This window comes from Ammospiza nelsoni, chromosome 1 (genome assembly GCF_027579445.1).
Source record: "Ammospiza nelsoni isolate bAmmNel1 chromosome 1, bAmmNel1.pri, whole genome shotgun sequence".
NCBI classification, from domain to species: domain Eukaryota; kingdom Metazoa; phylum Chordata; class Aves; order Passeriformes; family Passerellidae; genus Ammospiza; species Ammospiza nelsoni.
In genome coordinates, this window is record NC_080633.1 from 91763971 (window position 1) to 91786944 (window position 22974).

Consider the following 22974-nt stretch of genomic DNA (forward strand, 5'->3'; position numbering starts at 1 on the left):
GCAGAGTGGGAAATGTCTTATCCACTATTTTTTTTTCTTGTGGTCAGTGGTTTTCATTTCATCATTTTGCTGATCTCTTAGGCCCAGATCCCTATAGCACTTGGGAGAAGACAGCTTCATTTTATGGTGCCTCAGGTTCTGTATCCTGAACTCAGTAGTTCTTCTGTTCACCTGGTAGCAGCAGTGGTTTATACTTAGTGGAGCCACAAATCAAAAGTGAGTGGCTGCATGAGAGAACAGCAAGGATTTTCTACCAATTTCTGCTTTGCCTTCTTGACTGCTGATTGAACCATGTTAGTTGCTGATAAAAGCCCAGCTACCAGAATCACAGCCAAAGCTCTCACTGCCCTCCATTCTCAGTGAGGTTTTCTTAGTCTTGGGATTTCAAGATTTCATCATCAGATGGTGGTATGCAAGTGAAACTTAGTAAGTGGAAATTATTTCCTATACATCTCACTTTGCCCTTGTTTAGAGGGAAGTATTGATGTTTTTGGCTTCCTGCAGCTAAGATGTTTTCACATATGCCAGCAAACCTGCCAGCCTGGCTTGCATATTTGCTAGACAAACACACTTGAGTTCAAAAGCAAACACCGAACATTAGCAATGCCACCAGCTTGCTCCCTCTGTGTTGGCCTTCTAGTCCCTCCACTTACCATTTTTTATTCCTTGACAGCCTTTTCTTCTTCTCAGCTCACTGGAGTTGAGAAGAATTAATGCCTGGCTTCAGGTTTGGAGGGTGAAGGACTCCCATCAAGCATCTGAGTCATGAAGCACATCTTCAGACTTCCTTTAACATCTCCAGACTTCCTTTTGCAGGAGATCCTTTTGCAGGGTTACCTGCTGAGGAATGGTCTGTGGGCTTCGGGCTTCTCCTGAGCACAGATGGGGCTGGATGTCTCACAGAAATGGAAAAATTGGAGAATTTCAGTCACAAATGAATGCTTATTTCTTAGTCTTTCTATTCCTGTATTTTTTATTTTTATTTTTTTAGAAAGCCATCCAGACTACAGTCAGGTACCTAATTATCATATTTATTTGAAATGATCAGGTAGTGATTTTGACTTTTTTTTTCATTTACTCACTTACCAATTTCCTTTCATTTAAAAATTGTGGGTCTTCAACATGGGCTAAAACTTATTGGATTTTCAATTCAACAGAAGACAGTATGTGAACCTTCCTTCTAAGAAATAAACCACTAAAACTTCTCTATATGTGGCCTTGTCTGAAACATTATGTTGGGGGATTGCTAGAGCTTGCAGAAACACCTGGGAACAACAGTCATCATCGTCCATGCATCATTCAACATGAATTGGAAATAGTATTTCTCGCTGGCTCTGCTGAAAACAGAGACTCAAAAGTGTGTTCAATTTTTGTTATATTTATAGAAAGTGGTAAGATGCACTGCAAGAGGAAATTCATGTTGGTTGATAAGGACTGATGAGATTGTGCTCCTATTTCCTATTTATGAAAACATGGGCACCTACACAGTGATAGTGCTTGGTTGGTAATTTAAAATCTGATGCTCTTTTAACTTCATTTGCCTTTCTTAAGGCCTTTAGATTTGGAGATTACCTTGAAGTTAGCTGAGCTTTGTCCTGATACCCTGATAGAAAGACAGCAATCAAGGTGTCTGGAGAGACTGTAGGGTTTGGATCATGCAGTTGTGTGCAAATGTGCAGGTTTTTTGGCAGTGTTTGAGAATGCTGTATGCTTTTGTAACAAATATGGAACTTTGGTCCAGGAAGTTAGCTGAGGTAGGTATGAAAGCCCTTGGGAGGGAGGGAAAAGATGGATAGGAGAGCTCCCCCCTGTTCTGTTGAGGCGCAACAGCAATAGCTGAGTTGAAATTACAGCACTGCAATATTCCTACATTTCTCATTTGCAGAGGAAAAACATTATGCATGTACATGCAGTACTAAAATTACTGTGCCTAGATTACCATTTTGGGGCTTTTTTAATCCACTGTTCACTGATATTTTAAGGAATAGACAAAGCCTGATTAGACCAGTCCCAGTCAGCACTGACAGGAATTGCATGTCTCCAGGATTTGCAAGGGTGGCTGGTGACAAAAAACAGGGCAGGACCTCCTCAGTGATCTCTCCAAAAGTATTAAGATGAATATGCAGGAAAATACATACAGGAAGTGAGTTGCTGGCTTAAGGGGCTGCATGATATATTTTGTGTAGCATCAAACCATCTCCCAGAGGACTTGCAGCAGATGCAATTTATTTGTTGGTGCTAATGCAAAATCAGTTTTCTGAGTTTCTTGACTTTATCTGTGGTCTGAAGATACTTAACTTGCAACTGAAGAAAAAGTGGTCAAGGGAGTCATACTAGTACAGATGCTTAAATGTGAAATTAATTAATTAGATACTCTGTGATGAGCAAATATAAATATATAAAGAAAAGAATTGTTAATTGTGCATACGCTGTGAGAAGACGTAGTAATAACCGAGAAACTGGAAGCGATCATTAGCGGGAAGATACTTGACAGTGTTTTTACAGAAATATGGTTGAAGGATTCACATGATTGAAGCTCTGAAATGACTGGGTAACATGCCAAGAAGAAAGTGACATTTGATTTTCGAGTTAAGAGAACAGGTTTTACAGTTCTTGTGAACTGATATTTTAGCCAACAAGGAATAAACAGAGGGTGTCTGATGTGGACCACCAAATGAGAATATAATGCCTTTTTGCCTAACAGATAAAGGATGTGTGCTGTTTCAGAGGATTTCATCCTAGGGAATGCACTTTACCAATTTGACGGTGGGAAAACCTTCTGGGGATTTCTAAGGGGAAAAAAAGGCAGCTGGGCCAGTGGCTGTGTCTGACACAATATTTAATAAGCAGTTTGGTGCAGTTCTCCTTCAGGTCTTCTTTTATTCAAAATGAGCTGTTACCTGGGCATCTGTTATGTATAAACACAACATAGTACCTAAGAAAGAAGAAATTTCTCAGTGCTGAGAACTGGAAAGAAGCAGGCTTTACAAAATATAACTGTAGCAGAGAATCATGTTGAAAACATATGTGGACTACATGAAACTTTCAATCAGTTTGCAAATTACTTAGGTGCCAGAAATAAAGGTTTTTGTGAAATCAAAAGTTGGCCTCAGTGTGTCTATTACACTACAATTTTTAATGGCATTATTTTCTTGCAATACATCCCCTGTTTTTTGGGGGGGTTAGTGAGGGGTGCTTGGGTTTTTTTATGTTTTTATTTGTTTGTTTTTGTTGGGTTTTTTTTTTGTTGTTTTTTACAAAAGGTGGAGAAACTGTCATTTTCATGCCTCACTGACACACAGGAAGAATTTTGAGAGGCTTATTTTAACTAATCCTTATTGTTCAATATATGGCCTTACTTGCATCCCCAGAACAAATCCCTAGACTGAAAAATAAAAATTATTTTCTTAGTGTGAGTTGTTTCCTTTTTTTGGTTTTTTTTGTTGGGTTTTTTTTTTTTTTTTTTTTTTGTTGGTTGGTTGTTTTTATAGAACTTGAATGTTACAGTTTCTTAGTGTTTCCCAAATACTTATTAATCTGTCTTCACAGTACTACTGTGAAGGAAGAGCACCCTGTTTTACTGTCAGGGAGTGCAGCAAGAAACAGATTAAGGTCAGAAGCACGACATTGTTAAATACTGTAATTTGAAGTGCAGCTTTGCTTGGTTTAAATGATATCCAGCCACACTCCAGACCTCTGCAGACCTCTCCTAGATGCATTTCTTTGCCGTGCCTCCCCTGCACTGGCCTTCCCTGAGCACTGCAGGGACACCAGTGTCAGCGGGTCTCTGCCTCCCACACAAGGGCAAGCCTTGAACTTCACTCTGAGTGGAACTGTCCAGTCACTCTTTCTGGCCTGTGCTGGGAAAAGCAAGGAGATGCATTTCAATCTTCAGCTGACAAAGGGACATTTGCTGCTGCAGCAGTAGCAAAGAAGGATGTCAGGTAGTTGCTAATAATGTCCAAGATACTAATTCTGTTGCCACACACAACCTGGCCTCAAGCTTTCTTTCAGAAAGACTGAGTTCTCAAAACCGTAGAAATTGCTTCCAAAAAAACCCCCAGATCTTGAAAAGATGATGACAGTCCAGAGACAATGTGAGTGTGTGTGCTAATAAACTGCCAATGTTGTAAAAGGATCACCAAGTTCATCCAAGTAGATGTAGTTCTGGTAGCCAAGTACTGGTGAAAATCACAGAATGATACAGTATAAAAGCAGTGAAGAAAGATTTTTCTGTGGAACTAATTTTGACAGACAAGCTTGCATAGCAAGCTGAGAATGGCAAAACATCATTTAGCATATGATATTCTGGTTAAAAATAGCATTACACAAAATCAATATGGCACCTATTCCTGCTGGCATCCTAGGAATGTTCTTGGTGTTATGATAATCAATTTTCTGGAAGAAAATGAGTTGCTGGAAAGTTTGCAGGTGACAAACTGCTGGACAAGTCACTTGTACAAATAAAGGTCATGGTTTGATTTATTCCAGTGCAAGACCGAGCACACAGAAGTAAGGAGGTAGGTGATGCTTTTAGGCAGGAGTGGGGAGGGGCAAGAGCCGGATGCTCCTCTGGCTCTGGTCCAGGGGGTTTTCCAGATGCCTTCTGCCCCACCTGGGTCACAAAGACTGGAGTCTTGTGAAGGCTGACCTAGAACAGAGGCTAGACAGAGTTAAAGAATAAAGAAGGTATTTATTAAAAGGCTTCACTGGATATACCTTGGGCAGTACAAGAGTCTAGCCAGGGCTACACCCAAGATGAACCCAAAATGGTCACAAAATGGACGACTGGTCATGAAGTCTCTCACTTTTATAAGTTCTGGTCCATTATCTTATTGGAGTTAATTGTCCTATTACAGCTTTGTATTATGAAGACCCATCCTTCTTGTTTTTCTGCCTGAAATTTGGACCATTTGTCCTTGGTCCCCAGCTAGAGAAGGAATTGTTTTACCTCCTACTCCGTGAAGAGAGCTTACTATCTTCTAATAGGAAGCTCAGAACTACACATTAAAGCAGTACAGAATTTGAAAAATATAAAAGCTAAAACCTGAGGCATCAAAAACATGGTGTAGATGATTTAATAAAGAGACATCCCCACAAGGACAACACTCTGTCTGGTCTGCCTGTAGGAATTAGGTTTCTTAACCTGCCAACCTGCCCAGCCTATGGAACTGGCTGGTACTGAGGGAGGCTGCAGCTTATGGCCCAGTGCAGGCAGGTCACAGAAGGGCCCGTTCAACATCATGTGGAAAAAGGAGAGGTGCGTTGGAAGTGCCTCCAGGAATGATTCTTGAGGTGAGGGAAAGCTGGCCTTATTATTTTACACAAGCAAAATGTGATTAATCTTAGCCCCTGTGTGTGGGAGAAGATCACTGATACTGTGTCCCCTTAAGCTAATAAAGGTATGATGAGACCTGGTGGTGGGAAGTTGGAATAAGACAAATTGATACAGAATATGAAATGCACCTTTCAGCAAACTAATTAATAATTGAAATGATTTATCAAGAGATGTGATGGACTCTTCATTACTGATGTCTTAAAGTCAACACTGCTGGACGTCATTCTGAGTGAAAGGCTGTAACGCAACAAATGTTATGAAATTACTGATTGAGGGCTTTTAGCCCAAGGTCAGATCTTACAGTCTTAGAATGTATTAATCCATGAAAATTCTTTCCAGTTTATTGCAGACATGCTGCCATTGCTGTGTAATATAAATTAGATGTATTAGGTTCATCTTCAAAGGTTTGCTTGGAGTGACCTCAGGAAATTTATGAGTATGTAGAAAAAGTGGGGTGCCTAAGGCAGGGTTAAGAAAAGTTTTGCATTTTGCTTGTACCACCTCCTGTATGGGATCTACCTGAGATGAAACAGATAGCGAACTGCTGCTCTGGGACTCTGCAGACTGGATCTGGGTGGGCAGTGTGAACGTGTTCCCTGGGGTGAGGGATAGCCTTGGAGCAACGCAAAAAGCCTTGGGCTGTCCATGCGATATGCCCCACAGCCACTAAGATGTGGAGGCAATTATTTAGGAGAACAGGCTATTCACAGGGTTGCGACAGCCCTCGGGGAAGCTCAGAGTCCTGCCGCAGCCTTAATATTTTCCTTTCTCCTATTTTTTTTTTTGTTTGTTGTTGTAACCCGAGCGCTGCCAGGCTCCCCAAAACCCGCCAATTCTGCGGGAAAAAGAAACCGGTTAAAAAAAAAGAAAAAGAAAACCCCCAAACCAAAAAACCCCAAGCCCCACGACTTGAGCTGCAGGAGAGGCGCCGCCGCTGCTGCGTGCCGCAGAGCTGCCGTGGCCCGGGCTGGCTGCGCGTGTGCGTGTGCGGGGCGCCGAGCCCGAGTGGGAGCGTGTCTGCGTGCCGCGTGTGAGGGCGGGAGCGTGCGCGGAGCCCGCCCGCGCCGGGCAGCGCTGCCGCGGGCCCCGCGCGTGTGCCAGCGGGTCGCGCGTGGGCACAGCCCGCGGGCCGCGGCTGCCGCCGGCCTCCCCTGCCCGCCCATGGGCAGCGGCCGCCGCTCGCACCTCCCCGCGCCCGCCCTGGCAGCTCCACCTGGAGAAGGTGCCCGACCCGCAGGCGGCCAGCGCTGATGCCGTGAAGAGGGAGCTCGGTCCGGCCCCCGCCGCCGCCGCCGCACACTTTGCTGTGCCCCCGGCCGCGCATCCCGCCCGGCGGCTCTGCCCGAGCCCGAGGAAGGGCGCAGGCGGCACTCCGCGCCCGCGGCGGGGGCTGCCCCGGCTCCCGCGGAATGCGGCACTAGCACCCCCGCCCCGGCTCCGCTCCGCTCCCCTCCTCCGCCTCCCCGGCTCCAGGGGGGTGCTTTTTCCTTATCGGCGTTTTCTGCCGGAGCATCCCTTTTTTTTTCCCTTTTCACCCTTTTGGAGGAGGAGGAGGAGGGGGAAGGAAGGAAGTGTTCAATGAGGGCTGCTCGGCTCCCCCCCCCGCGCCTGAGAGGTGCTGTCCCTCCCTGAGCGGAGAGGGGGGAGAGCTGCCGGGGAGGCAGAGGCAGGTCCCGCTCCCTTGCTGTGCCGCGGGGAGAGCGGAGGAGGGTGGTGGGGAGAGTGTCTGTGTGTGCGTGGTGGTGGTGGTTATTTATTTATTTATTGCTCCTGGTGGTTGCAGCTGGCAGACCTGGGAAGGAGTAGGCGCCATTGCCAGAAGGATTATTGCCAGGGGAGGGGAGGGGGGGGGGGAAGAGAGAGGAGACCCCGAGGCTCCCGAGGAAGCGGAGAGAGGCAGATCTTTCCCTCCCGCCTTGGCTTCTGCCGCCGGGGGATGCGCCCAGACTGAGAGGGGCTCGGCTCTCTTCCGCCGCTCAGCCCGTTCCTCCACCCTCAGTCCTCCTCCTCCCCATCCAGCAGCATGCATCCCTCTTCGCGGAGACCGGCCGCTGCCACCTCCAGCCCTGCCATGCTTCTGCTGCTCCTGTGCCTGGGCTGGGCGCCGCCGGGCTGGGGCTGGTCGCGGGGCAGCTCCCGGGGGGCGGCCGGGCTGCGCCCCAACGCCACCACGCCGATCTCCATCATGGGCTTGATGCCGGTCAACCAGTCCGAGGAGGAGAGCAGGATCACCCAGGGAGTGCTACCCGCCGTGTATCTGGCCATGGATCAGATCCGCAACGAGTCCCTGCTCAGCCCCTATTACCTGGACCTGCTGGTCTACGACACGGAGGTAGGGACCGCCGCGGGCCCCCGCCGCCGGGCGCAGGGGGAGGCGCCGCCGCCCAGTCCCGGGGCGCTGCGGGTGCAGGGGCGCAAGGGCAGCGCGGACGCCCGGGCCGGGCTGCGGCTGCCGGCGGGGCCGTGCGCGCCGCCTCCGAGCCGCCTTGCCCGCCCGGCCCCGCAGGCTGCCGGCAGATGTGCGGGCACCGGCGGCGGACGGGGGAGACGTGGGGCCGGCGGGCCGTATCCTGCCCGCCCGGTGTTACCAGGAGCGGCTGCCCCCGCAGCTGGGGCTCGCCCCGCCGCGCCAGGAGCGCCCCTGTCCGGGAGCCGCCTGCAGCGCGGGGGTGGGCCCGGACAGTGCCCGGGCGGTGGGGGGTTCTGGTGGCGGTGGCCGGGATCCGCTGCCCTTGGCACGCACGTACACCGGTGGGAGGAAAGCTGCCTCGCCCAGCGGAGCCGCGGCCGCATCCCGGTGCCAGCCGCCACCCGCTCAGCAACAGATGCACTCCGGGCGCTCCGCTCCCCCGCGCCGCCAACGGGCTGCCAGCCCGGCTTATCCCATGCGGCGGCGGGACGCGAAGGGCAGCGATCGCAGCCGTAGCTTGAGGAGGAGGGGGGGAAGGCTCTGGCAGGGGCTCGCTGAGATGCCCCCCGTGCCTGCCCCCGGCGGGAGCGGCTGGGCGCTCGCCCGGGGCTGCGCGGCGGCGGGGCGCGGAGGCGCTCGCTTCTCGGGAAGAACTAAATTTGCAGTGCCCGTCCCCGCGGAGCGCTGCCAGGGCGGCGGGATGCCTGCCCCCGTTCCGGAGCGCTGCCAGCGGCCGGTTCAGCGCTGGGAGAGCGGGGAGCCCGGCTGAGCGAGGAAACACACTCCCTTTACCTGGGAGAGGGAGCAGGGACCGAGGCGAGGGCTTTGTCGAGCTGGTTGCCACTACCAGCCGCCCACAACTGCCTTTGGTTTTTGTCACAACTTCAGTACCTGTGTGTTTGCGGAGGATACGCGCGGCTCCGGTACCGGGGCTCCCCTGAAGATGGCAGTCGCTTCTTGTGCAATGCTGGCGCCGGGGTTGGCTTCCAAGACAACCCCCGGTAAAGCAAGTGACTGCTGAAAATCTTGCCGGCTGTAATTTAAGGAAGCCCCCGTCTGCTCCCTTTGGGTTCTCAGGGTCCGGAGGGAACAAGCTGAGAGCAGCAATGACAGGCTGTACTGCTTCGTGACAGTATTTGCGTCCCTGAAATGACTACCGAAGGCCTCTCCTTCCAGGGTGGCTGCTTTTTATTGACATACATTTGTCATAGTGTGTTTTTTTAAAGATATCTCTGAGCAGAAATGCATGGAGGGCAATATTGCTGAAGATGTCACTTAGGAAGGAGCAGGTGCCATCCTGTTGTGTTGTGTGAACAAGACTAGATACTGACAGGGAGTACAGGCGAGATCAACCTAGAGTAGCTGCTTGTTTCCTTAAAAAAATGAATCTCAGGGAACTCTGCAATTGTAATGAAAAGAATTATGGGGATTTTCTGAATGGCATTACCTGTGTCATAAAGTGAGATGCATGTCAGGAAAAAATCACAGGTCTCCTAATCCTGTTTTCATTATGTTATTCTATATTAGTTTTTCCCTTGGATAGAATTATTACAAAATATGCATAGGAATTAGAGGAGCCTAGGCAGGATGTCCCTTCTTCATACAGTAATTTTTTAATCAATCAGGTACTGCGCTTTATTGCAGTCAAAATATTGTCGCGTTCTTCATAGAGATTTTGGGTTCTAGACTAGGGGATTATCATAAACATATTCAGGAAAAATATTACCGTGTTTATTCTGGAATGAGTATCAGTTTCTGAAAAATTGCGTTTTTACTGCTTGGTACTCCAGGGGCATAAGAAATCAGGGTCATGTTGCCAGCTTGCTGTGTTGCTTTGAATGCTTTTAAGCAATTAATAAATGGATGGTTACGGGATGCTAAGTCAGGTGAATGTATGTGTTTGGAGTACAGTTGGGTCATTACTGCGTGCTTAATAGTGACAAGTAAATAAGTTAGTGTCCACAAGGAGTGCTAGATTGACTGCACCCAAACGGAATGGACGAGTGCCTGGAATAGCCATTAAATACCTAATGGCAGCACAAACTTTTCCCCTCTGTTCAGGCATTACCTTTTTTACTTCAGTGCACTTAGAGTAAGCAGGAAGGTAGCTGGCTCATCATGCCCGCTTGATTCTCAGCCTATTTTCTGAGGCTGCCAATAAATAGATATGCCTGAAGGGCCTGAATCCTTATCATTGCATAATCAGAGGCCAGGGAGTAGCTCTCCCTCTCAGGGCTTCACAGGTGGTGCTTGTGACATTGTTGGCTCTTGAAAGAGAGAATGTAGAGCCTTGAACACATGGGATTTTTTAATAGCTTGAGAAATAATTGCAGTATATTTATAATTCTTAGGAAATGTATGGCAGTGATTTAGTAACTCACGTATTCTCCCTTGTGTCTCTCCAAAATTCCTCATTGTTACAGTCTGATCCTTGTATTGCAATTTTCTGTAATGCTTTAACTAAGTGCTTGTGAAAAACAATAATGCAAATAAACAGACTAGATTTTTTTTTTTATTTTTTATTATGCACTCAGGTTCATTCTGTCAGGATTGAACTGAATATTCTATCTGGCTTGATAGTTCTGGTTTGGATAAGGAAGCATCATAATGCCTTTACTTTCTGACCAGCCATCTGAAGAACTGCAGTGTGTCTTCTAAGGTCAATTGTTGTTTGTCAGCACTTGAACTTGTTAACCTTTGAGGACATGAGCAGCAGCTCTAGCGTTTTTCAAAGAATTTAAATTGAATTAACCACTTAAGTACAATGTTTAGTTTATGACTCAGCCGAGATTGTGTGAATTACATCTTTGTTATGAAATATGACCACAAGTTACATCACATACAAAAATGCAGAGGCTTCTGTTCTGGGTATTTTTTGATCTTTAAGTGTGCTCGGAGTGTGATCCTGATCCAGTCTATTTTGGTACTTCACGGGCATGTCTTTATCTATTTGGGCATTCCTATGCAGGCTCAGCCAATAAAATGAAGCTCAAGTGTAGGCATTTGCAGAACTCTGGTCTAAGTGACTTTACTTTGTGCTGTTCATTTAGATAAGAGTGGGAGTCTCTCTAGATGAGACTCTTGGGCAAAATTTCATAATTGTGTTATTTTAGAAACTCAAAAATTTATAAAGTGATCTCTAAAGAGTCTCATCCAAACCCCATTGAAATTAATGGCAGTAAATGCACCAATTCCAGCAGCCCTTGGACCAAGTCCTAGAAGTTAAGGGTGCTTGATAGCTTATGGCTTCAGATAACAACCATGATACAATATTTCTTTTCATTTTTTCCATCCCTGTGATTGTAGCTTTAGTTGGTTTAAAAAGAAAAGAAATAGTTTGCAAAATAATGAAAGAAAAACCTCTACAAACACTAGATACAGCTGAAGATGGGTATAAATCAAGAACGATTATTTCAACGTAAGCACCCTGACACACATCTGTTGGAGGAGAAAAGCAGAATAACCCTAAAAAAATGGAATTAATCATTCTAGTGGACCCTATTATAAATGTCAAAAGTATTTAATTTGCATCAGGCAAAAACTGACCATATGGTAACTGGAGGAAGAGGCATTGTGGAAGAAGGCAAGGGAAGTCAATGGAAGTTGGATATCTGTCCTTCTACATCTGGACATCTTCCCTCAGACATGCATTGGATTTTCTTATTTCTTGTAGGAGCAGTGCTGCAAGTGCAGACAGTATGGTTTTTTTTTTTTTTAAATCTAAACATGCATAGTCAAGAAAGCACTTGTTTCTGAAAATCAAAGTGAGTTTTGACAAGCTAAAAAAATCTTCCTGAAGTAAGTGGGTATATTATCACAAAGAGGAAAGAATATTTGTACTGGGGAGATGAGATTATTTAATTTTCTCTAACTACAACAAACACCTGTGGTAAGCATCATATAATCTCATTTTTGTGAAATAATACATTCTAATACCTTTAAATAGCGGGTTGGTATAGAGGGAGGAGCTCTGGAAAATGCACAGGATTCCACAAAATCTGAAGGAACATGTGAGCTTATTGATATTTGAGACATATTTGCCTTTTTCTATTCTGTAACTAAGTAGAAAGTGCCTTTCCTAATTTATCTGACAAGAAATTACAGTTTATGTGTAGTATGTGTAGACTTTATCTTTGTTTCCTTCTTCTTTTTTACTAAAAAAGTGCATGTTTTCAGTGAAACTCTCAAGGCTTAAGAAGGACTATGCACCCATCTGAGTCATTCTTACCAGCTGTTCTAAGTTTTAAAGGACCCTGAGCCCCCAAATAAAGATGCCCCCTCCAGAAAGTCCTATCATGAGCGGTGTCAACAGAACCCACTCATGTCTTGTTCCTGCAAGCGGAAGTAAGAAAACTGTTCACTTTTGCTGAGTATGGGGAGCACATTCCAGAAACAGGAGAGCAGGTTTGTGTCAGTGGTACGGGATAAGGACAGGATAAGGTGTCTGTGCACTGGAGCTCCACAAGGTGGTTCTCAGAGAGGGACAAACAGCTACTGGTTGCTGTCTGAAAAACTCCTCCATTACCGTCACAGGGCTGAGCAGGAGCACCTCTACCCTCTAAAGGGGTGCCTGTGATTTGTTGGTTAGGCCCTCTGTCTTGGGAGGCATCGATCCAAGTCTCTCCCTGGATTTGCAAGAGGAAGCACGATGTACCAAAGTCACGTGGGGTCTCTGGGGTGAGCCCTGTGATGCTTGTGAGTGCTCTGAGCACTAAACTGTCTGGAGCCTTATTTTGATTTCTGGAGTGCTCACAGTGGGACAGGTGAGGCTGTGTTGTGGTCATCTGAGGGTAAAAGCTGAATACATGGGAGAAGTCAGGGTCTGAAAGAGGGTACAGTTAACAGCAGACAGAGCTGGCAGACATTTGTTCTTGTGTCATCAGGTGAGCATGTGTCTGGCATATGTTGAGGCAGTTGGGTAATTTCTTACCTTTAAATATTACTGAGCACTTGTGCTGTCTGATACTTGCAGAGAGCGAGGCATTAAAATGCACTACACTGCGTGTATGGTGCCAGTCACTGTCTGCTCTGCTGGTGACTCTCTGCTTGGAAGGGACATCTTTAAATAGTCACTGTCCCCTCTGACTTCCGAGTAACATGACTCCAACATAACCTCCTTTTGCTTCAGAGTTTTGTAAACTTGGAGGGAAGAAGCTGAAAGTTAAGTGTTTATGTTAATTCCATGCTGGCTTCTGCGCTGATGTTAAGGTGTGGGTGGGGAGAGGAGAGAAATCATGTATTCACTGCACCCACTCCTCTGGGTGCGGATCCCAGACCTGCAGAATGTACATCCTCTAAATATCTCTGCAAAGAGATTAAAGCCAGTTTCTGGCATATGTCTTGCAATCTCTTGTATAACTTATCCTATGCATACTGCAAAACGTACTCTTATGGAATCTTTAGATTCAAATGCCAAGCGTGCTCCATCAGCACAGAAAAACTATTTTTTGGACTAAATCTAGGAAATAGTATTTATTTGCATTTGAAGGAAGAGTAGAAAGGCCCTGTCCTCTTACATCAGCCAGAGTTGATTACTCAAGTTTGTGGAAAGGATGGGATGTAACATCCTGGTGATAACTGTGAAGAAAATACTTGTAAGAGGAAAACAGAGAGGAAGGAGCTAGATGAGAGAGATTTAATGATAGCATTAAAATAATATAAACAGTATATCAACAAAGAAAGTTGTTGATATACTGTTTATATTATTTTAATTAAATACATGTAACTATTTAGAATGACATCATAGCATTGCATGTCAAGGCTGCAAAACACCACCTTGCATTAATAATGTGAATGTGATGATACATGTGCATATCAAGCTTTGTTCTCTGCTTTCAATTTCATTGCTTTATGGACCTTTTCACGGCGTAAGGCAGAAGAATAATGCCTTTGAGCAAACTGTAGAATCTGGGAACCAAACAAAACTCAAGTGGATACCATTGCTATGATAGAAAGGAGATGCTTTCCTTAGAAGGGTTGAACCATTGCATGGGGAGGTCTGGCTCAAGGAATCAAGTGGTGAAAGTTAACAGAGGAAAACCCCCCATTATTCCTTTTGACTTGGATAATTTTTGGAGCAGCTGGGGTTACCAGAGATGTGTGCTGAGATCAGTGAGCACAGCTATGACTCAGTCTTGTGGAGATGTCTGTTAATACACAGCAGCCCCATATATCCCAGGAAGCCTATTTCAGACTGTGGGATTCCAAACTGAGATGTGCAGTGCACATACATCACATTTTTTCAAATTTATTTTTGTACTAGGAATCTTGGAACTAAATCAGTGACAGAGCCTCTAACTTTTCAGCAGCCAGATGCACTCTGATTTGTGGGTCTAGCTGAGCTAGAAATGAGATTTGCAGTACCTTTGTGGCTCTTGGGCTGCAGCATTAATGGACCAGTGGCCTGACTCCTGAAGCAAGCTCCTTCAGCTACACCGTGAGAACAGGTGGAATATGTTTTCAGTCACCCTGTGTCTCCCCTTGCCATGCCACTGACACTTAGGAGATGCTTTCTTTGCTAAGCAGGGATTTCTCTACTTGCAAAGGCTTTTGCTGTGGGTAAAATCTGCTGGATTTGGGGACTGCTTGATACGGCCTGCTGAGTGGAAATGGGGCATACTGACTGGCAGACACTTTTTTAAATTTTATTTTTTCCCCTTGTGATGGAATAGCCATATAATCTCATTGCTAAGTCAGTGATTGATGATCACTTTCTGCCATTAATTTTTCATTATCATCTGCCTTTATTTCTGACGGTTTTATCTATAGTATTTTTCAAACGGGTTTTCTCAAATGTGAAGAGGAAAGCTAACAAATTAAAGACAAATATCCACCTTCTGCCTGAAACCTATACCGACAAAGAATGAAAAATATGGGCGCTAATTCAGCAGGGATGTCCAAATTGTTGTTACTGAGGCTTCTGAGAGATGAAGGCCCAGATAATGGACTAATTGCTTTAAAGTGAACATCAGGACTTTGAGTGATAGGATTAGAAAACTTAGGTTTCCCTCTATGGCCATGATACTTTCCTTAAATAATTAATGAGTTCTAAGATCAGAGGACCATTAGGATTATCCACATTTTACAATACAGACCACGTATTTCAGCCTGCAGTGCTGCAAACTAGAATATGTACTTCAGAAAACCTTTCTATCTTGTCTTAAGGATCCCCTGAAATCGTTGTCCCTGGACAACTTTTTTCTGTGATTTGCTTGTTATTTCCAGCTTAATCTTTGCTGACCCTGCAGCCACTGAAGCCATGAGAGGAGCAGCTCCAATTTTTTTTCACATACACCTCCCTTCCTGCAATACCTCATCTCTGCAGACTCAGGACATCACCAGCAGAAGAGGGAGATGAAGGCTTTCTGACTTTTATGGCTGTCTAGGGGATCCTTCCCTTTTCTGAAGGACTCTGGTGGATTGGATCTTGATGGAATCAGAAAACTTCTTCGCTTTCTGAGACATAAAGTCACAGACTTTATGTGGAAACCTTGTATGCTTGCTTCTTTGCAAGCTGGGTCTGCCAGGTTCATGTGCTCTGTCATGGAGTAGATGGCTCTGCAGAACATTTTTTGAATCCTTGGCTGAACTGATTTTCTTCTTCTTTACCCCCACCTTTTTTGTAAGACCCTTTTTGCCACAACCCCCATCAGAGGAACTTACCGTGTCTGTCTGATTAAGTTATTTCCATAATGTCTTTTATTTTATTTATTTGAATAATCACCACCATGTATCTCTAAAAGAATCTATTTGTTGAATCTTTTATGTCCTTAAAGTAGTTATGTATTCTAATTTACCATTTACCTCGGGTAGGCCTCAGCTTCTGCTGCAGCTTCGTTGAACTGCAGAATTATGTGAAGATTCATACACACAATAGGTGTCTAAGTAACCATTTTACATCCAAAACCTCCAGGGAGAAGGAGTAAGAGGCCCCTTTTGGGATGCTAATTAACTTCCTTTCCACTGTTTACTGCTCCTGTTTTCACAGGGATTTAAGTGTTTTTCTAGCAAAGAATAAATCTCATTCTTTAATATCTTTAACTCTATATGAAGGGAAAATTTTTGACAGACTAACACTTAGTGTGGTATAAAATACAACATGTAAAATTTTTCAAGCATTGTCATTCAGATGTGCACTTGTGTTTATCTTGCCAGCACCGTGTAGGTATATTTTGGTATACACATATGGTATAAAAATATTAAGCTCTGTGTTTTTGTGGGGTCTTCCATATAACTTCAAAGTTCTGTAGAAGCACCATGGGTTTTGCTTTCTATTTCCTCCTGTGAATTTGGCAAGACTGAAGTATTAATAATTTACAGGAGGTTGATCAAGAGAGAAAGCCAACTTCCTCTTTTATTCCCCATCCACTTTTGCTAAAAATTATATGCAGGACAAAATTCCATGTTATTGGTGAGAATGTAATCTGGAGGGATGTGCTAGTGGCAACAAGATTTTGTGCGATGTAGCAAAATAAATTAAGTTCCAATAGCTGCCTGTGTATAAAGTGATACAAAAAGTTTTGCATTTTAAACTTTGCCAAGCTCCCCCCCTCTGCTCCTCATTTTTTTGCTGAGAGGCATGCTAATAGTATCAGCTCCACATCACTTTTTCCTTTATTTTCTTTTTTTTTTTTTTTTTTAAAGGTTTCTAGTTAGGTCCCTGAACTAAAGATTTGCTTTCCAAAAAGCACGGACTGATTTGCATTTTCTGTCAACAACAGTGGGAATTGCTGAATGCTCAGCACTTTAGAAAGCCAGCCCACCTATGAAAATGCAGTGCTTCTATGAGGAGGAGACCTAGAATTGCCACTTTTAATTAAGAACAAAGGCACTCATCGTTACTTGCTTTACAGTTTCAAATTGCCTGGTGGAATAAAATGCTGATTTCATTCAGCCTTTGGGATAGAAATCCTTTCAGGATCAATGGCAGTATTAAATATCTTTTTAAATTAGATTATCACATCTCAAGGATCTTGTAGTTGAGAAATAAGCAGGTACAGTATTTTTAAAAAACAATCAATCAAAAAATAGTCATTTTTACAATTAACACATATTTGAAAATGGTGTTTGACCTTGGCAAAAAATAATAGCTTGTATAAAATAAGCAAAAGGAGTGACATGGTGGGAATACTATGTCCCTAGGGCCTTGTTACTCAAGGCAGGTCTGTATGGCTGGCATGATTATGTCACTGGTGGGTATCAGGAGGTGTTATCTCAATGTCAGCAGAAGCCCTTACTGTAGTTGCAGCAGCAAACATATTTTTTTTCTAACAAAGGTTATTTAGTTAAAAGGGGATAGTTTACTGAAGGACAGAAAGTGTGTTTTCCTTAGCTGCTCAAAAGTTTGGTATTATTAGAAATGATTTTTCCATCCACAATAGAGCAGGTTACAGACTAAGCCACCTCTGAACATTAAACTAGACAGAAAGAATTGCTGATTTGGGGTTTTTTCCCTCAGCATTTTATGCATTCTTGTGTCTTTCTTCTCAATCTTTTGCAGTTTGTCATCTTTATTCTCAAAGTGCTGCCACTAGAATTTCATCTATTACTTCAGGAATAATCTCACCATTGCTGGAAATACTAGTAATTTTATCTCTTTTCTTCAAGCCTTCTGTTCAGAATGGAGGAAATTAATTTGATCTTTGTGTTGCACTGCTGGGAAAAAGGAAAAGGAGGCAGAGAGATTTTCAACCTACACACAAGGAGTCAGACACTAGGTTTTGAGGCAAAACAAAATTTTCATTTCAAATGAAAATTTTAATTTCAAGATGATCTTGAAGGTCTCTTCCAACTTAGTCATTCTGTGAATTCTGTGATGTAGATAGCCTGCACATTTGGATGGTGCTGTGGGAGGTAAATAATTGTATCTGGATAGCAGTTACTTAAAAAGCTGGGACATGTTACAGCACATAGTAGTGTCTTGATAGTGAAGCTGCTCTTGGCAGTAGGTAGAGGCTTGGTCTCAATGTCAGAACAGGAGTTTCCTTCCACAAGAAATGTGTTGGTTTCCAGTACATTACCAAGGTTTCTTAGGATGTGTGATGCTCTGTAGTCTAATTACTCTGAGCGATTAAGCAACAAGAGCAGAGACACGTGGGACAAGAAGGGGTGAATGATAACCTGCTTTGAAAAAAACTAACATGTGAGGCTGGGATTAGAACATCCTATAAATGTTAATGGCTGTTACTCAAGGGGGAGGAAGCTGTGTGTGGGAGGCATGAGGTGACATATAGCTTAAATATATAGCCAGTCTTTAACACAGTTAATACAGTCTATAATCAAGCTTTTACATGAACTAATAACTGTTTAAGTGATTTACAGTTCAGAAATACTTATCAGGGGATTGAGAATTGAATTTTAAATGCTGTAAAATTTGAGGATAATGTGGCAAGGAGGACAACACTGAAAAGATTCCTCCTTTTGCCTTTGGAAAGTATTGGCTGTGGAGGACACATTTATGCCAGGTGTTTGGGGTTTTTTCTATTTTTAAGTTCTCAGAGATTGTGCTTCTACGAGGGAGCACAATTTCCTCCTACAGTTTCCCTCTCTGAATATTATTACTCAGTTTGTGTGGAACTCACAAAGGAGATGCCAACAGTGAGTCATCTGGTCACCAGCTCTGTCCTAAGGTTTTTAACTAAATCTAGCAAAAGCTCTAATGTACTGAACAACAGTGATTGACCTTTGGTAAAACCCCCCAAAACAGTGTGGAAGGCAGTGTTTAAAGTCAAATGGCCTTCTTTTCCTGACACTGAAATCAAGTTTCAAAGTCAGTGCTCTTTCAAATGCTTCACATTTGAGAAGTGGATGTAAGATGCAATGAGTTGATTTATCATCTTAAAATTTCCCCATTGTTATATTTTAGTACTAACTTTTGAGGGTGTTGGGCAAACTCACTTGAAAGACTCTATCTTCAATGTGAAACAGAGGCTTAGTTATCTGCTTTTGGGGGTAATAAGCCTCAGGAGATGCTATTCTGAAAATGAAGATTATACCTGTATGATCAGTCATGAGCATGGCAAATATAGCTATTTTATTCATAAAAATGAAAATGCAGGGGCTTGTTTTGATGCAAGCTTTACAGGATTAGTTAGCAATAAAAATACTATATATGAAACAATTGTCTGGTTAGATAGTTAAATGTTTCTGTCAGGAAGCAGATTTTCAGGACACAAGTGACAGGAGGCTGCTGTAATTCATAATCTTGTTTGCTCCTTTGCCAGGCATGGGTTAAATGCAGCAATGCTGAGGGCACCCAGCAGTAGCACCAGAAGAGAAAAAGACTGGTCTAGGTTGAAGCTGCTCATGGATCTATAGAATAAATTGATGCTCCTTTAAATGTGTGTCCATCCGTATGGTGCTGAAAATTATCTCATAGCCTCTCATTTGCCATTGCCCCCTTATCAATTTAAAGGCACTGGCTGAGCAACAGGGGTTCAGTGAGGTGTGCTGGCAGATTTCTGCCTTTTGAAATGCTAAAGAGGGAATTGGATAGTCAAACCACGTTTTTTTGCTACCTGCCTATGAGCCAAAGCCATGACTCAGTGGAGGCCCATGTCCTCACTTAGTTGATGAGAAGATTTGGGGATAGGAAGAGCAGTTCAGAGCCCCTTATCTGCTGAGGTTTGGCAGCATGAATGCCTGCTTTCTTCTCCTCTTCATTAGTGTAGTCAATGCTGAAATAATTTGTAAGGAAGGCTGGTCCAAGGACTGTTCACCAACAAAATCCCATTTAAGCCTCTAAGGAAGGTATTAAATGGGATTTAAGCAACATCTTGGCCTATACTGGCTGTCTGCTCAGGGAAGAGGTTCATCTTAAGTTAAAAAAAATGTTTTAAATTATGTTTTCAGTGATCACATTATAGAATCATAAGGCTGAGGAATGGAAAATACCTATTAAGTCATTGTGTTAAATTGTTGCTATGCAGACTGTGCTATGAGAGTGTGCTTCCTACTTCGTGTTGTGCCCAGACAATGTGTTAAATTTCTTGGTCTAGGAAATATCCATAAGAAATGTTGATCTTTCTGCATTTGATCTGGCCATGGCCTTGTACAGGAAGAAAGCCAATATCTCCTTCCCCACATGAAAGGCTCCTTGCAGCCTTGCTGCTTTCTCACTATGGGCAATGGTGATGAAAAAAATCAAAGGCTTTTTGCAAGGTTTTTTCTCCACCCTAAACAAGGGCATTTCTATTTCACCATGTTTTTGTGTATAAGAATGCATTGGGCTCTTTTCTTGTCCATCCAGTTGCACAAGTGTGTTGGCAGAAGGGTCATTGTGGATAATTAGTGATTAATTGAGAGTATCTCCTGCTTGGAGCTATTTCCTGGGTCCAAGGTGGACATTTTTTCCTTATTTATACCTACACATTTTAATCTTATTTATCTGTTTATTTCCATGCCCTCATGTCATGTGACATATATATTGTAATTATAAATTAGAATGTTTATAACTAGAATTTATGTGGGGATTTTCTGTAAAAACTTCTTAGTCGCATGTCAGTTTCAGAATAATTTGTTGACCTGTAACGCCGTGTTTTTAAAATTAAAATTAGACAGACTACCCTTACTTTCTGCAGCAAACTAATGCTTCCTTTTTTTAAAAAATGTCAGCCATTCACAAAATAAATTGCCAAGCTCTGAACATATAATTTCAAATTTGATTTATACCAAATTAACCTTCTGCTTATGAGCCCTTCCATTTGTTTTCCTTTCAGATTATTGAGTCATGAAAACCTTTGAGGTTTTGGGTTTCCATCCCAGCTTGGCACAGGGAATTCTTTTGAAACCTTGAATTTCCACAAGGTGGTGAAGTAATTTGCTTTTCAGCTGCATATATAATGAGACTTGCTCAAAATCAGAGCTTTTTTTCTACTCGGAGAAGCAAACATCTCCCGTATTTCCTTCCTCTCCGTGCCACTAGGCTTGGCTTTTGTGTTTCCTTCCCTTGCCCATGACTGCCTATGAATTCTGCAGTGCCATTCCATACTGCCTATGAATTCCAGCAGGTGTGGGGGGTTCCTGTGGATGGGGAGAGCTGGCTGCTGGAATGGAGGAGAGGGATCAGCCAGGTGGCTGCTGTTCCGTGAGAACAGCAGCATTGCTGCTGCCAAAGGGGCAGGGAGGATGCTGCTTGTCTGAGGGGTGAGGTGGGCTGCGAGCCCTGGGGGGCAGAGGTGCAGGTTCTTCTCTGCTGTGGTGATCCTGTGTATAATCCCTTCTCACCCTGGCAGGTTTTGATTAGCAGCAGGGCAGATTTTCTCCAGCATTGCTGTTTTCTCTGCATTTCTGCGTGTACGGCATCCGTTCCATTTCGTGGCCTGGCATATTACTTGGGAAACTGCAAATAGTGTGCTGAAATTACTTAGCTAGCTACAACAGTATGTGAAATGCCTGTCAAATGCTATGTGCCTGTAGATGGGAGGAGCAGGCCTGCATGCTGAATTTTCTCACAACTACCACTGATTTTAAAGAAGGCATGGGGTTTCTGACAAAAAGCAGAATCGGGAAAAGGATGTACAGCTTTGAGCTGCGGCAGCTTTTGTACTAAAAGCATATAAAATATTATGTATATGCAAGATCTCATATTCTCTGTTTGTCATGTATGAAGCCAATAGAAAATGTGTTTGTGCAAGATAAAACAAACTGAAGCAATCTTCTAACCCAATGGCATACAGTTTGCTGTATGCAACTCAAATATTACTTCAGTGTACGACCACTTTGATCAACCCCTAGAATATCTATTTTCAAAGGAATCATATGAGTTCTTGTATTGATTTGTCACCTATGGTTGAATATTTCTCCTGCAGAATGTTTAAAATGACACATGTTTAAAATTAGACTTGGCAGAGTAATTTGCCTAGAGATTATTCTTGTGAAGTATTGATTCACAGCACTGCTGTGAGCTGGATTACTGTCCAAATTGGAAAAGCCAGTCGTAGAGAGGTCTTTATCCTTTAATAACAATTAGCTGCTTTCTTAGAGGGACACAGCAGACTGAAGCGAAGGAAAGCTGCAAAATGTCAGGCAACCAGAGCATCTAAGGCCTGGTTCTCTTCAGGGATGAGAAAGAAAAAGAAGAAAAGCACCAAAAATGATGGTTTTCTGGAGCTGGAAACTAGACACTCTGATGCTGTTTGTGTTACTAATAATTAGGTGCTCTGAGGAGCTGAATCGGACTCGCCTCTCTCTTCTTGGGCTTTTACCCAGCAGCTGCCTGATTGACCAGAAAAACCTAACAGCAGATGTGCTGCCCGCGGTCCATTTAGCCTTGAAACATTTATACAAGCATAGATGGATGCTGAAGAACTATGAGCTCCAGGTATCATTCCATGACACGCAGGTAAATGGACGTAGGTGTAGAGTTGTGCAGTGCTTGAGCCTCCTCTGTGAGCACACTTCAGGATGCTTGTGACTGGAAAATCCTGGAAAATCCTGCTGAAATGGAGCAAATGTGGCTGCCCAGCAATGTTGGGGCTCTTGGGTGGATGCTTGACTGTGATGTGGATCTTGTAGCACAATCGTGTCCTGGTGGTGCTAGGAGCAGGAATAAAGAGTGTGTGAATTCGGGGGGTTGGTGAACACCTACAGCTCTTGAGGAGTGTTTGTGGCACCCAGGAAGTGATTCCCAAATCCATGGCTTGCCGAGTCACTCTATTCTTCTGCACTTTCCTTGCTCTTCCAGCTTTCCACAGCGACAGCTTTATCGATCACTGCCTTTCTCTTCTGCTTCTGCATGAGCAGGAGAGCAGCCTGGGCTGTGCACTCAGAGCAGGGTAGGGATAAGCTTTGCTTGCCAGTGTAAGGAAAAATTAAAGGCTGATATGAGAGATGAGGGCTCTGAGAAGTTGGGATATTGAGATGATATCTGTTTTAGCAATAATTTCAAATTTGAGAGAAGCTTCTGCTAGATTTGAGATCTCTCTTTATCTTCTGTACAGACATTAATGCAGTTGGTTTCTAAAATCTGTCTTTTAGTCTGGTCAGATGAATTATGACAAAAGTAGGAGGAGGAGCTCACATATCAGTGTGATCTGGAACCATAAACATATTCTTAAGGAGATTGTTACTGATATGAGTTTCTGCTTCCCACATCATAGGCATGTGGTGGGGCAGATTCCCTCAGACTCATTCACACTTACAGGCTGCTTAATATTTTGAAGTTGCAAAGTAGTGTGTCTCAATATGTTTGCTTATCTATAAATCTTAGAACATGGAATGTACTGTT

At 43.8% G+C, this 22974-nt stretch overlaps 1 protein-coding gene across 1 annotated transcript in view; it reads left to right on the top strand.

Annotated features, from left to right (window-relative positions):
* The first annotated feature begins 7361 nt into the window (after positions 1-7361).
* Positions 7362-22974, top strand: part of GABBR2 (gamma-aminobutyric acid type B receptor subunit 2) — a 456178-nt gene continuing 440565 nt past the window's right edge. Inside the window, exon 1 of the mRNA XM_059487462.1 lies at positions 7362-7670. Within this exon, the coding sequence (XP_059343445.1) occupies positions 7362-7670 (309 nt within the window). The remainder of the gene's footprint in view (positions 7671-22974) is intronic.